We start from the raw sequence: 15,754 nt of genomic DNA on the forward strand, positions 1-15,754 counted from the left end.
ATCGTTACGCTGCATAAGACCCTTCTTTCTCGGCTGGGATCCTTTACAACCGCTTTGGGGATTATTTTGGGCACCATATAATGGACTGGCATTATATGGAGAAAAATACAGAAATGTTTTTCTCAAAAAACATAATTTCTTTACAACTGAAGAAAGAAAGACATGAACATCTTGGATGACAAGGGGGTGAGTACATTATATGTGAATATTTGTTTAGGAAGTGCACTTCTCCTTTAAAGAACCAGTGGAAAAGACTCTAAAGTCATTGGTTTGAATCAATCTAGCAAATTAGTTTTTGAAACATCAGAGCATTTAATGAATTAATACTTAACTTACTGACTGGAGTTTTATTAGATTGGTAAATTAAAAGCATTAAAACATGGTGCAAAAAAATTGTTTAGTATGCATTTAAAACCACACAATAAATGTGTGGTTGAAGTACTGTTGACATACTAAAGAGAATTGTTTTTGCATTTACAACTGCATATAATCGCTTGACGGTTCTTGTTGATATCATAAATTGCTCTTCCAGAAGACACTTTGACTGGCATTAAATGTTTGTGTCTCCAGCTGTGGAGCTGAAACACATAGCGAAGGCAGTACAATAAATCAGCAGGAGTCTGACAGTCTTCTCACAAGCTGTGTCTGTCCTCCTCTTCTTCGTCTAAAAAGATTTGTCTCTATATTATGTCTGCTCTTTTTCGTTTTCCCCCCTGAGATAGAAACAGGCACAGAATGACAGGTAATTTTGTTGTAGTTGTTTTTTGTTCCAAGAAACGTTTAAAGTCTCAATTCCAAGAAAGGGAGACAGGCAGACACGTTTAAGCCATCGAGACTGTCTGTCGTGGTCTGTTCTGATTAGCAGATGTTTTCTCTTTCAGCTCCCAGCGCTCCCAGTTTCATCCATTTCAGTGAGCTCACCACCACTTCTGTCAACGTGTCGTGGGGCGAGCCTGTCTTCCCTAACGGCATCATTGAGGGTTACAGACTCATCTACGAGCCCTGCATGCCTGTTGATGGTCAGTGCCTTTCTTGTTTCTGAGATTTTGTGTATAACACAACATGCTTTTTCTCACACCTTAATAGCATTGACCAGAAAATCGTGAGTTTAACTGATGTAGTATGTTAGTAATAGAACACACAGACAATAGAGTGTGTGTGTGTGCATGTGTGTTTGCGTGTGTCTGTATTTGTTTGTGTGTAGGGGTGTTGGGCCCAGGAAGACAAGTTCCTCCAGAATTGTGCTAACATCAAATTGTGAAAAATATAATCAATCAAGGTCCACAATTAACATTTGCCACACTTGCCAGTGGTGGGTTAATTAAAAAGTTACTTTCCATTTAATTACATTTTAGCTTTAAGTAATTGTTGTTAATTCTTTCATTTTTAAGTTGAACTTTTTCATCTAATATTTATATTTTATATTAGTTTCATTTCAGTAAAAAATAATTTTAATAGTTAACATTTAAAAAGATAAAATATTCTCTATTGAAACAGCACCTGTCACAGCTCCTTTTTATTTTATTTTATTTTTTATTTTATTTTTTTTTGGTAATTTTTGTCTTTTTTATTAGTTTTTGTTTAATATTTATCTTTATTTAATTTTTTTAATATTAATTTTTTAATACCATTTTAATTTTAGTTAATTTATTTCAAATTATCTCATTTTTAAATGTAAAACTTTTTCATCAAGTGTTTATATTTTATATTAGTTTTATTAAAAATAAACTATTCTTTTTTGAAACTGCACCTGTCTCAACTCCTTTTTATTAGTTTTTTTTAATTTTATTGTGACTTTTATTAGTTATTGTTTAATATTTGTATTATTTATTCATTCATTTTTATTTATTCATATTATTTCATTTTGTTTAACGAGTTTTTTTAATTACATTTTAGTTTAGTTTTTTTTTTAAGTTGAATTTTTTCTTCTAGTATTTATATTTTATATTAGCTTTCTTTCAATAATAAAAAATGATTTTTATTGTTTTAGTTAACATTAACAAACAAAAAACAGCATTTTTGTTAATTTTTGTTAATTTTTATTAATATTGCTATTTATCTTTATTAAATCTTGTTTAATAGATTTTTTAAATTACATTTTAATGTTAGTTAATAATTCATAAATATTTCATTTTTAAATTTAAAACTTTTTCAACTAATATATATATTTTGTATTAGCTTTATTTCAATTAAAAAATATATTTTAATACTTTTAGTTAACATTAACAAAGATAAGCTATTCTTTGTTATTTTTTTAATTATGGTGCCTTTTATTGGCTTGGTTTCGACTTATGGAGTTCCGCAGAAAACTTTAGGAGTTCAATATTCAAACTTATGATAAAATAACCACTTAGGAAAGTTGTTAGAAAACACAAAAATTGTCTTTAAAAATTCTTTAAAAATCTTTAAAAATCAGCATCAAAAATGTGCATTAAATAAAAATAGCCTAATAAAAATAAAATAGCCTAATAAAATTACCAGCCAAATTCTTATTGTCTTGCCAAAGCCATTTTGCTTGCATTTAGCACTTGATGAGTGTTAATTTTGGACCTTGCGATCATTATTCAGGGGCCAACAATATTGCTGAAATGAGATCTACACCCACGTGTGAGTGTGTGTTGAGCTCCCGTTGCCTGAACTAAAAGTAGTGTGTCTGTCTAGAGTCCTCAGTGGCCTGTGTCGACTGTCTTCACTCCCCCTCCCCCCCAGGCGTCAGTAAGATCGTGACGGTGGACGTGAAGGGGAACGCCCCCCTGTGGCTGAAAATCAAAGACCTGGCGGATGGCGTCACGTACAACTTCCGCATTCGCGCCAAAACCTTCACCTACGGTCCAGAGGTGGAGGCCAACATCACCACAGGACCTGGAGAAGGTCTGTCTGCATGCTTTCTCCGTGCCTCCGTACAATTTCAGCTAAGCAGTTTCAGGAAGTTCATGTAACCCCATTGCTTCTTTGTGAGCAGGAGCTCCGGGCCCTCCCGGTGAGCCCTTCATCTCTCGATATGGCTCCGCCCTCACCATCCACTGGACCAATGGGGATCCCGGACGAGCACCTATCACCCGTTATGTTATTGAGGCCAGACCCTCAGGTGAGATTATGCACAAACACACACACTCTAAGCTTGATGAAACTTATTGCTCATGTGGGAGTTTGTGCTTAATTTCCTCTTGTCATTTTTTCATTGTCAAGTGTCGAAAATTTCGAAAATAGAATGGAAATTAAGTTTTCTGGAGGGAAGTGCGACACTGTGTTCATTTACACGTGAGCAGCTTGTGATCCAGTGTTTTCAGTATCTCATAGCAGCTCAGTTCACAGTGAATGGTGCTCAACCTGAATTCGTCACTTCATTTGCTTTTATATCGTGCATTTAGAACGCAATTCAAATCAGCCATCTGCAGAGAAGTTTGGTGCTCTAACGATTGAAAATTAAAGGGATAGTTCGCCCAAAAATGAAAATTCTGTCATAAATTTCTCACCCTCATGTCGTTCCAAACCTGTTCATCTTTGGAACACAAATTATTAGATAGATATTTTTGATTAAATATGAGAGCTTTATGATCCATAGACAGCAATGCAACTCCTACTTTCAAGTCCTGGAAAGCTAGTGAGGACATCGTTAAAATAGTTTGTGTGACATCGGTGGTTCAACCTTAATTTTATGAAGCTAGCACAATACTTACGTGTGCAAAGAAAACAAAAATAACTACTTTATTCAACAATTTCTTTTCATCCGTGCCAGTTTTCGAAGACACGAGGGTGAATAATTAATGACCCAACTTTCATTTTTAGGTGAACTATTCCTTTAAGAAATAAGAAATATTTACTAACATAAATATTAGTATTGAAATTTTGCTATTGACAGTATAAAATAATTATTATTATTTAGATATTATTTAACTAAATAATTTTTCTTAAAAACTCTTTTTTATTATTTTTCGTGGAAATATTACAGTAGTAATATTTCATTTTTTATATTTTTATTATTATTATTATCATTATTGTTATTATTATTGTGCAGTCCAACAAACTGAAATTTCTTAGGGTTTTTTTGTTTTGTTTTTTTAATCCCATTTTAAATCTTAATTTTTAGGCAGTGGCTATTTGCTCTAAGTGTAAAAAGCAATTAGATGCTATTTCCACTAAGTGAAAAAAGCATATTTTCTTAACGTTAGTTGCTGTTTACACTAAGTAATAATTCTTATTGCAAATAGAGGCAATTATTTGCACCTTGGTATTGTAGTACATTATAAAACAGTATGCAATAATAACATATTGAGTGTAAATTATAGTTTTAATTCAAATGATTAAATAAATGCTGCCTTATTGGAACAATAAGCCCTCCCTACACCAACTCTAACCCTACCTGATATTTTATTTTCAACTTTTCGATTATTTCCTTAATTTTTATTGAAAATTAATGCCTTTCCGATATGATATGAGATTTGAAAAGGGAGAAAAAATGTTTGTCGACACATATTGCACGTCTACATACCTAACGCATACTACGCATGTGCATGACGTCACTGTTTTCAAAGATTCCCATATTGGCCGTTTACACTAAAATGATAACAGTGGCATTTTCGAAAACTTGCACTTTAAAACCTGTTTTCAAAATGATGCATTTTTAGTCCCCAAAACGCTGTTGTCGTTTAAACGAACAGACAAAACGCATAAAAAAGTTTCAAGTTTTTGGCTGAAAATGTTGTAGTGTGAATAGCCTCTGCCAACAAAGCAGGCTATTTGCACTTATCGTAAATAGACGCTGCATCATTTTAATCAGAAAGCTGGCAGTTATATATTTTTTCCCATAACTGCACAACCCTCCATAAAGTCTTGGTAATCATTCAGGAAATGCTGGCTTGAACTCAGTTTGCAATGTGTCTAGTTTCCACTCCCTTACTCACTCTCCAATTCTCTACTCATAAAAAGTAATGAAAATAAAACACAAATAGATGTTGAATTCAGTATGAACTGAATTTAGTATGTTTTAGTTTACAGTGAAAAATAACTTAATTTCTTCTGATTTAGAAGAACCAACTTGAATTCAAGGAAATGAGTAAACCCACATCAAACATTCAGTGTCTCTGACTTTAAGGCCTACGCTTTGCAGCGTATTCATTCACCCAAACTCCTAGATACAAATTCTCCCAAACAATGAAGAGTGATTCCATATGCCTCATTCTGGAAAAAAAAGATGCTGGCGGCAGCTTGTGTCCGATGAAGGAGATATATTGATGTGTGCAGTCCAATTGAGACAAAGCAGATCAGATTTCCTCACTGACTGAGAAGAAGCCGTGCTCGAATGAAAAAAGAGTGAGTTCTGGGGGAGGAGCAGATGGGATTGATTTAAAGAAACTGTGTGTCTGTGTTAAAGACCCATGCATTAGTGTGATGTGTGCCAGGCCGTCTTTGCGTGCCGTTCATGAGGTGGAATATTATTTTCAGTCTCTGTCCTGAAGATCTCACCCTGTAATTTCTCTAGCAGGCCTGGCACATGACACCAGCTCTACTTTCTCTCCCTTTGCACTGCTCTTGAAGGTTAACAGTAGCACATTAAACACATTAGACATAGCTGTAAAGACATTATGATGAAGCTTTACTTGATGAGGTCTCACCTCTGAATTATTAGCTCTAAAAACTGCTGCAATGTTAAACATACAAACAAAACAGTGCATTCTTTAAATCACAGTATATCTCAAAACCAAAATGTGGTAATAATTAACATTTTTCACTCCCATGTTGTTTCAAACTTGTATATGGATTTGAAATGACATGAAGGTGAGTAAATATTGACATGATTTTCATATTTGTGTGTGCTGTTTCTCATCAGACTGATATAAACTACAATGCTGCAATGAATGACTAGCCGTATTTTATTTCCTAAAAAAATGTTCCAGATGAAGGCTTGTGGGACATCCTAATTAAGGACATTCCCAAGGAAGTGACATCATACACCTTCAACATGGATATCTTGAAACAGGGAGTCAGCTATGACTTCCGGGTCATCGGGGTGAATGATTATGGCTACGGGTCTCCAAGCCAACCGTCACCATCTATATCAGGTTAGTTCAAACCCTCAAAGTTTGAACAAGTGAAAATCAATCTAAAAATCATGCCAAAGTCAATTGTTGTAATGATATATCCATTTGTTTTTTTTTAATTCCAGCACAAAAAGTGGCTCCGTTCTATGAGGAATGGTGGTTTCTGGTGGTGGTCGCTCTGGTCGGCCTCATTTTTATCCTGCTTCTAGTTTTCATCCTCATCATCAGAGGACAGAGCAAGAAATACGCCAAGAAATCTGACTCAAGTATGTGTCTGTTTATCTGTCTATCTATCTATCGTTCTATCTATCGTTCTATCATTCTATTGTTCTATCTGTCGTTCTATTGTTCTATCTATCGTTCTATCTATCTATCATCTATCTATCTTTCTATCTATCGTTCTGTCTATCTATCTATCATTCTATCTATCGTTCTATCATTCTATTGTTCTATCTATCGTTCTATCTATCTATCATCTATCTTTCTATCTATCGTTGTCTATCTATCTATCTATCTATCATCTCTCTATCTCTATCATCTATATCTTTCTATCTATCTATCTATCGTGCTATCTATCGCTCTGTCTATCTGTCTCTGTCTATCTATCTATCTATCGTTCTATCGTTCTTTTATTCTATCTATCATCTCTCTATCTGTCTATCTATCTATCTATCTATCATCTCTCTCTCTCTATCTATCTAACTATCTAGCGTTCTGTTATCTATCTATCTATCTATCTATCTATCTATCTATCTATCTATCTATCTATCTTTCATTCTGCTGTTCTATTGTTCTATCTATCATTCTATCTATCATTCTATCATTCTGTTTATCAAACGTTCTATCCATCCATCCGCATCTATCGTTCTATCTATCTATCGTTCTATCTATCATCTATCTATCTATCATCTCTGGTTCTTTCATTCTATCTATCTATCGTGCTGTCTATCTATTGTGCTATCTACGTTCTATCTATCTATCGGTCTATTGTTCTGTCTATCATCTCTCTATCTATTGTTCTTTCATTCTATCTATCGATCTGTCTATCTGTATCTACCATTTTGCCGTTCTATTGTTCAGTCATTCTATCTATCGTTCTATCATTCTGTTTATCAGTCGTTCTATCCATCCATCCTGCCCATTCGTCTATCAATCTATAGTTCTATCATTCTGTCTGTCATTCTATCTGTCAATCGTTCTATCCATCCATCTGCCCATTTGTCTGTCATTTATCTATCTATTTATCTATCATTTTATCTCAATCGTTCTATCCATCCATCATCCACCATCTATTGTTCTAGCGATCATTCTATCGCTCTGTCGTTTTATCTATCATTATATCCATCCATCTTCCCATTCATCTATCTATCTATCTATCTATCTATCTATCTATCTATCTATCATTTTATCTATCAATCATTCTATCCATCATCCACCATCTATTGTTCTAGCGATCATTCTATCGCTCTATTGTTTTATCTATCATTATATCCATCCATCTTCCCATTCATCTGTCCATTTTCTTTATTGTTCTATCGTTCTATCACTGTTGTTCAATCGTTCTGTTGTTCTATGTATTTTTCTATCTATCGTTCTATCTGTTATTCTGTCTGTTTGTGTGTCCATCCATTCATCTATCGTTCTCTCTCTCTGTCATTCTTTCTATCGTTCTATCTGTCTGTTTGTGTGTGTTTGTGTCTCAAAGGGTCATTCAGGGAGAGGCGTGATGAGTGAAACAGCATTGTTGTTGCTGTGACATCATCAGTGTGGTATGTGTGTGTAAGTGTGTGGTCAGCATTTCTGTAGTAAGAGCAGGCCGACCACAACAGTACGGAGGGTTGGGACACAGTCATGTGGGTCACTAAACATGTTAAACAAACTGAGGGAGCATGAGAGGCCCAGTTTTTGCTTCCACACAAAAACACACTCCATCACACAAATGTCCAACACACACAGCACCACCTGCCAGACCAGAACCGTTTTATCTTAATGAGGTTGTTCAGCTCCAAATATAGCAGAAGTTTAGAGATTATTTAGTTTATGGCCTTGTGGTTTTTGTGGCTTTGCATCCTATTATTATGATCGACCCCATAACAAAAATTAATTGCGGTTTTATTCATTTAATAACATCCTAAGCATCATCTTCAGCAGATCAAAACTGATTACATGTCATTTTTGGTCCAAACTGTGTTCTAATGATTTTTTAATGTCTCCATATATAATCTATACAGGTAACAATTCCAACTGCAATGCATTGACACATGGAGAGATGGTCAGCCTGGACGAGAGCCGCTTCCCTGCCTTGGAACTGAACAATCGACGACTGTCCGTCAAGAATTCCTTCTGCCGCAAAAATGGCGTCTATACCAGGTCAGTTTCTCTCACTAAGACTGTCTCAGTTTTTAATATAAGCATGCAGGTTTTTAGGGATTTTAATATGAGCATGCAGGTTTTCAAGCTGAAATATGTCAGCTACTGAGTTTCGTATTACAAATGGAATGGTCATAACAAAAAATCATTCAGTCTAAGTATAGCAGTAGCTGCAATTTAATACGCTAATGTTCACCTGTCACTTTGCCCAATAGGTTGGGTAATTTTATATGAAGTAGTAAATCAATTATCATATGTGCTTATTTTGTGTTTTGCACATAGAACTATTAAACTCCCATAAAGCTTCAACCACGTGGCAATAATGAGGCAAAAATAGCCCCAAATTTAGGAGTTTCTCATTCATCACGGAAAGACTGATGGGATTACCAAATGGCTCTACCTTCGTAAGATCCTACTTTCCATCATAAAACCCAATATAAAAAGTTTCTGTTTCCACTAATGAGACCATTTCTCTCTGACAAGTCACAGGCTAAGTGCAATAACAGATTTTGGTTCATGACCTCACCTATACTGCCACCGTTCTTTCTGAAACGGGACTGTGTTAAAATATATGCACAAAACGTATATTACTACAAGTAAAACTGTGCTTAATGGCAATTTATTTTATGAAAATATGGATTTGGTGTCATAGGTACTGCATTTAAAGATTTTAAGAATTTAAGTGTCTGTATATTGTGTCCAGCATTTTTTTTTTTACTTTACCTTACCTTACTTTATTTTATTTTTTGTATTTATTTTTTTTTTTTTTTTTTTTTTTTTTTTGCAGTCCTACATTGAACTGATTTTTTTTCGTATTGTTTCCAGCATGATTTTATTTTATTTTGCAGTCCTACAAGCAAGTAAACAAGCCCAGCAAACTGATTTTTTTTTTTTACGTATTGTTTCCAGCATGATTTTATTTTATTTTATTGTATTTTATTTACATTTTTTATTTTATTTTATTTTATTTTGCAGTCCTACAATGGAACTGCATTTGAAACTAAGAGTCAGTTGTATGCATACTGTATCCAGTATTTTATTTCATTTTATTTTATTGTGGAGTCCTACAAACAAGCAAACAACCCCAGTAATATTTTGTTATTATTACTATTTATTTATTTAGTTTTTTTTTACTTATTGTGTCCAGCATTTTTATGTTATATATTTATGCTTTATATCTATGCCAATTTATTTGATGAAAATGTGGATTTGTTGTTGGAGATGCATTTAAAGATTTAAGTGTTTGAATATTATGTCCAGCAAGCATTCTTTTATTTTATTTTATTGTACTTTATTGTTTTATTTTATTTTATTTTGCAGTCCTACAATGGAACTGCATTTGAAACTAAGAGTCAATTGTCTGTATACGGTATCTAGCATTTTTATTTTATTTTATTTTTTAAGTTATATGTTATTTTTTAGTTGCACATAGAATTTAAATGTTGCAAAGTGTTTTATTTTGAGAATAGGCAAGCAATTCCATGAATGGACGCTCACACCTGTAGCCATATTTCCAGGTGCGGCAGGTGTGTAGATCCAATCCCATTTGAGAAATTTGCCTTATTATCACTGCTTAGTTCTCAGCCTCTACTTTCCTTCATCCTGGGTCACCTTGAGAAGGATCAAAGGTCCTCTGGTCTTTGAGGGGATGCCAGGCTCTTTCCTCTGGCCGCAGATTAAGGGAGAGGTGTGGGAGGAATGTGCAGATGAAGTTGCACAGGCTTTGTTTTCTCCCGGGTGGAGGCTCGACAGAGCCTGAATCAGACTGTAGGCTCACCGGCTGAGAGGATCAGGAAAGTGAATGAAGAACTTCAGGAAAATCTTAGAGATGTGACAGGAGCGAGAATCAAAGGCCGTTGATGTATGCCCGCTGCAGAGAGCTGGTTCAAGCACGCTGTCTTGCTGTTAAAACCTCAATAGTTCTGATACCGCATAGCTCAAGTTACACAATACAGAGGGCTTCTCTTCTCAAGATACTGGCAGGATTCAAAGTCTGCCTGCTGAGAAGGAGGTCTGTGATTTGAGAAGCAGGGCTTTCTTTTAAGATTCTTCTGACTGTCTTTCATGGCATGTCTGTGGTTTCGCAAACACAATCAGAGCGAAACTTTGGGTACAGCATAAATATTTTTTCATCATTTCCATGCCCTGATTTCATTCCAGGCAATTGACTTACTTTCTTCTGTTGATCACAAAATGTTTTATTTTTTTCCCCATTAAATAAAAGTAAATAGAGACAGACACTGCTGAACTCCAATATATGCAGAAAGCATATGAAGAATTAATTTGCAAAAACAGATTGCACCATTTTTAAAAAATTTCAAAAATCATGTTTTTTTCATTGTGCATTCAATCAATCTGCAGTTGGGTTATTTTGATTTGGCAAAAAATAACTAAAAATACAGCTAACTAACACAATTAAAAATACTAAAATTAAAAAAAGAAACTGAGTTATCTCTTTTTGGAAATAAAAAAATATTATATATATATATATATATACATTATATTAAAATATTATTTTATTTTATTTTTTTCCCCCTAAGGCAAATATACAAATATTTTTTAATGTATTTTTATTTTTAGATATTTTTCTGTTGAAACAACAATTTTATGCATTTTCCACTTTGTTCTTTCAATTTTTTTTATAATCGCAAAGCATGCTTACATCTTTTTTTTCTTAGGGATTTTAGTAAGAAAATCTAGGACAAAGATAATCAGATTAATACTTTTAATTTATTTTTATTTGTAGATATTTTTCTGTAGAAATAAAAATATTTTCTTTCTTTTTTTTATTTTATTTTTATTTTTTAATAAATAATCCTAAGAATTACATTATATATTGCTGATGATATGTTGGAGGAGTTTTATGATGCTGTCTGCAGTAGCTGTATATTTACAGTACGTTTATGTATTCAGCAACAAGATTTCCAATCATAAATGCATGTTTGAAAAGAGTACAAACAACTTATACATAAATAGACTTCAAACATGAATGTGGAGTTTGTTTTGGCATGGTTCAATCAGTGGCAAAGAAAATGACACTTTTTATGTTTTGAAAATAACAAATTTGATCATTAATCTTTTTATCTATGTTGCATCTAAGCATAGTGAAACTTGTACAAAACACACTAAACTGATTTGTAAAGGTTTCTCGTAAATTAACAGAAATATTTCAGGTTTTCAGGCTGAAAACCGCAGTCAGTGAAAGAGGTTTTTATATTTTTAATAGCCAACGCATAATCAAGAATTCACAAGTTTTTTCTTAGCTGCTCACCACTGCTGTATCACAGAGACTTAATTATGCAGAAAACCCTCGGAGCTGGCATCTTACAGTGGTCCCATGATGCTCATAAAGCATGCCCTCTCAATACAAACACACACTGTACTTCATTGACCTAACAAAGAGATGAGTGTCTGGAGTGTCTGCAGTTGAAATTACTGCCAAACCTTTTCTAAGAATACTTACTTCATATACAGTCTGATATTGGTCAAAAGTTTTTGAACAGTAAGATTTTTAAAGTTTTTTAAAGAAGCCTCTTCTGCTCACCAAGCCTGCATTTATTTGATCCAGAGTACAGCAAAAACAGTAAAATTGTGAAATATTTTTACTATTTAAAATAACTGTATATAATAACGTATATATAAATGTATAAATAAATAATTTTCTATTTGAATATACTTTAAAATGTAATTTATTCCTGTGATTTCAAAGCTGAAGTTTTAGCATCCTTAATCCAGTCACATGATCCTTCAGAAATCATTCTAATATTCTGATTTGCTGCTCAAAAAAAAACATTTATTATGTTGAAAACAGTTGAGTAAAATTTTTTTTGCTTTATTTGATGAATAGAAGGTTCAGAAGAACAGCATTTATCTGAAATACAAATCTTTTGTGACATTATAAATTAAATTAAAGACATTAAATTGACATTAAATTTTTGCTAAATAAAAGTATTCATTTCTATAATTTCTTTGCCCAGACAAAAATTAAATTAGCATATCAGAATGGTTTCTGAAAGACACTGAAGACCGCAGTGATGATGCTGAAAATTCAGCTTTGATCATAGGAATAAATTACATTTTAAAATATATTCAAATAGAAAGCAGTTATTTTAAATAGTAAAAATATTTCAAAATTTTTTACTGTTTTTCCTGTACTTTGGATCAAATAAATGGAGGCTTGGTGAGCAGAAAGGACTTCTTTAAAAAAATATAAAAATCTTACTGTTCAAAAACTTTTGACTGGTAGTGTTATCTATTTCAATTTGTGAAATCGGTAAAAAATATCCATGTTAAAAATAATAAAGTTGGACTTTTAGACGGTATTCATCCTGTGCTAATAAAAATGGTGTCGTCCCACATCTTTTGCTTCAGGTCACCTCCTCGACCCAGTCCAGGCAGTCTGCACTACTCAGATGAGGACGTCAGCACCAAGTACAATGACCTGATCCCAGCTGAGAGCAGCAGCCTCACAGAGAAACCATCAGAGATCTCAGATTCACAGGTAACAAACGTTCTGTCATGAGACTTTACCAGTCTGTGTGTGTTAATATGTGTTAAAGGGACAGTTCACCCAATTATTCTGTCCTCATTTACTTATGAGGCTTTAAAGCTTTAAAAAGGACTTAAAAGCATACAGACTTACGGACAACTTTTATACTTTTCTGCCTCCTTTTTGAACCATGAAAGCTGCAGGTTTCCATTATAATTGTATGGAAAAGAGCAATCAGTATATAAAAATATATTTTGTTTGAGTAAATAATGACAGAATCTTCATTTTTGGATAAACTATCCCTTTAATCTCCAAGCAGGCTTTTTAGTGCTAAATCCAGTCACATTCATTTAGAATAGGACCTGTTGAAATTCCCTTATCACACACTTTTATTAGGATGAGACTCGCTGTGCTAAAACTTTCTCAAAAGTAGGATACAGCCTTGTAGGAGAGGTCTGTCATACCCTACTTGAGATTTTGGCTGGCTTACTTGCACATGGCCTCAATCCAGGTTAGATCCTGTGGGTGGTTAGGCTTTTTTTATCATGTCCAGAACATTCTGCTGCATCCTGGTTCAGTCTTTCCAGACTTTGTGTCCTGAGGCACAGGTTGGAAAATCTGTGGTAGACTTGAGAACAAAACACACTGTGCAACACACAGGAATTGTAATCAAACAAAATACTCACACAGACACAAAAAGATTAGAGTGTGAGAAATGCTTGGCTTTGGTTGGACTCTCTCCACTTCTTTTAAGTGAGCATTTTGCTGGCATGATGAGCTAAAACAATTCTGTTTGAGTTGTGTGAAAGTCTAGCATTGGCATTTACTAAATCAAACTAGCAGACTGGAAACACACACACACATCATGCTGTTTGCTTCACATTAACAGTCTTATCTCTCCCATGAAGCACTGCTGCGAAATATGAATCTATTTTTACTCCTGTTTTCAAAGACATAATGCCCCCTATGATTTTTTTAACTGAAATTTTGTAAAAACAAATAAAATAAATAAATAACTATATATATATATATATATATATATTCTTTTCTTTCTTGAATAGAAAGATCCCAAGCATTGTTTTTAAGTAGATTTGTACTGTATTTTATTTCCTGCAGTTAAACATTTTGAAACTTATTAGATATGATCCCTCTCATTTGTGAAAAACATCACCCTTCATTTCAGAGTAAATACATAAGTGCTGTCTTTACAAAAATAAATAAATAAATTATATTAAATTATTTTAAATATGAAATAAAAGTAATAATAATAAAATACTAAAATAATAAAAATGATAACGTGAAATAAAAAAGAACTACTGTTCAAAAGATCAGGGATCATAAGATGATTTGAATACATAAATACTGAGAATACTGTTTAAAAAATAATAAAAAAAAAAAAAAAAAAAATTAAAAACTACTGTTCAAAAAATTGGGATTGATAAGATGATTTAAATACGTAAATACTTAGAATACTGTTTGAAAAATAATTAAGTTAAATTAAATTAAATTAAATTAAAAAGATTGGGGTTCATAGGATTATTTAAATGCATAAATATTAAGAATAGTTTTGAAAAATATAATTAAAATAAAATAAAAACTACTGTTCAGCAGATTGAGGTTCATAAAATGTGTTATGTTTCTGAAACAAGCTCACAGAGGCTGCATTATTTTATTATAAATAAAGTAAAAATGATAATATTGTGAAATATTATTACAATTTAAAATAAAATAAAACAAAATAAATAAATCATTCTGATATCCTAGTTTGCTGTTCAATAATTTTTTATTAATATTATTATTAGCACTATTTAAAAGTTGAGTACATTTTTTCAGGATTCTTTGATGAATAAAAAGATCCAAAGCATTTATCTGAAATATGAAAATTATAGAAATTACTACTTTTATTTAGCAAGGATGCCTTAAATAAATAAATAAAGAAATGCTGTTCTTCTGAACTTTCTATTCATCAAAGAAACCTGAAAAAAATCTGCTCCGCTGTTTTCAACATAATTATAATAATACATGTTTTTTTTGAGCAGCGAACCATAATATCAGAATGGTTTCTGAAGGATCATGTGACTGGAGTAATGATGCTAAAAATTCAGATTTGAAATCACAGGAATAAATTACATTTTAAAATATATTCAAATAGAAAGCAGTTGTTTTAAATAGTAAATATTTTTTTTAAAAATTACTGTTTTTGCTGTGCTTTGGATTAAATAAATGCAGGCTTGGTGAACAGAAGAAACTAATTTAAAAAATAAAAATTGTACTTTTCAAAATCTTTTGGCTGGTAGTGTATATAGCCATAATGATATGTTTTATAGCAGTATTTTTTTATATTTCTTTTCTGTTATTCCTACTAACAAATAATTAAAATAAAATATTTACTAGTGGTAAATAGTTCATTTCCCAAAGGATTTCAAGCATTTAATTTCATTTTGTCTGAACTCCCAAAATGCACATCATGTCAAAGAAAAGCTCTAAACTTTTCGTCTCCTCCTCGGCCTTCGCTGACACCTCCTGCCACCACCTTCTAGACCGCTGGCATCCGGCCACCTTTGACTCGTGGTTAGAAACAGAGCATCTCCTGTTCCCCTTTTGCTCCTGCTAAGGTCTGGTATCATCGCCATCAGGCCGAGTGAGGAGAGAAGCTGGAATCTCTCTTTGAAGTTTTATTGAGCGGATAACTCCAGGCTATTGCAGATCCATTGAGCTGTCTCCAAAAGAGCCAGAGCCGCCACAGAGACATATAATACCGACATTGTTCAGGAACTCTTAAAGACGGCTCAAATTCATTTGGCAACGCAGCAAACCTGAGCACCTAGCTGCGACAGCTTTGCCTTTAAATGAA

General features: G+C 33.1%; 1 protein-coding gene across 6 annotated transcripts in view; it reads left to right on the forward strand.

Moving 5' to 3' along the window:
* Positions 1–15,754, forward strand: part of sdk2b (sidekick cell adhesion molecule 2b) — a 375,983-nt gene that overhangs the window by 346,930 nt on the left and 13,299 nt on the right. For 4 of the 6 annotated variants that reach the window (XR_007828797.1, XM_051123673.1, XM_051123676.1 and 1 more), the window contains exons 38-44: positions 882–1,019; positions 2,662–2,871; positions 2,963–3,088; positions 5,898–6,062; positions 6,167–6,307; positions 8,273–8,411; positions 12,783–12,912. Coding sequence is in view for 5 of the 6 variants with exons in the window: in XM_051123673.1 (XP_050979630.1) it covers positions 882–1,019; positions 2,662–2,871; positions 2,963–3,088; positions 5,898–6,062; positions 6,167–6,307; positions 8,273–8,411; positions 12,783–12,912 (1,049 nt within the window). In the remaining variant the exon portion in view is untranslated. The remainder of the gene's footprint in view (positions 1–881; positions 1,020–2,661; positions 2,872–2,962; positions 3,089–5,897; positions 6,063–6,166; positions 6,308–8,272; positions 8,412–12,782; positions 12,913–15,754) is intronic. The other 2 variants (XM_051123675.1, XM_051123677.1) reach the window with 1 other exon arrangement.

Source organism: Labeo rohita, chromosome 12, assembly GCF_022985175.1.
Source record: "Labeo rohita strain BAU-BD-2019 chromosome 12, IGBB_LRoh.1.0, whole genome shotgun sequence".
Classification (NCBI taxonomy): domain Eukaryota; kingdom Metazoa; phylum Chordata; class Actinopteri; order Cypriniformes; family Cyprinidae; genus Labeo; species Labeo rohita.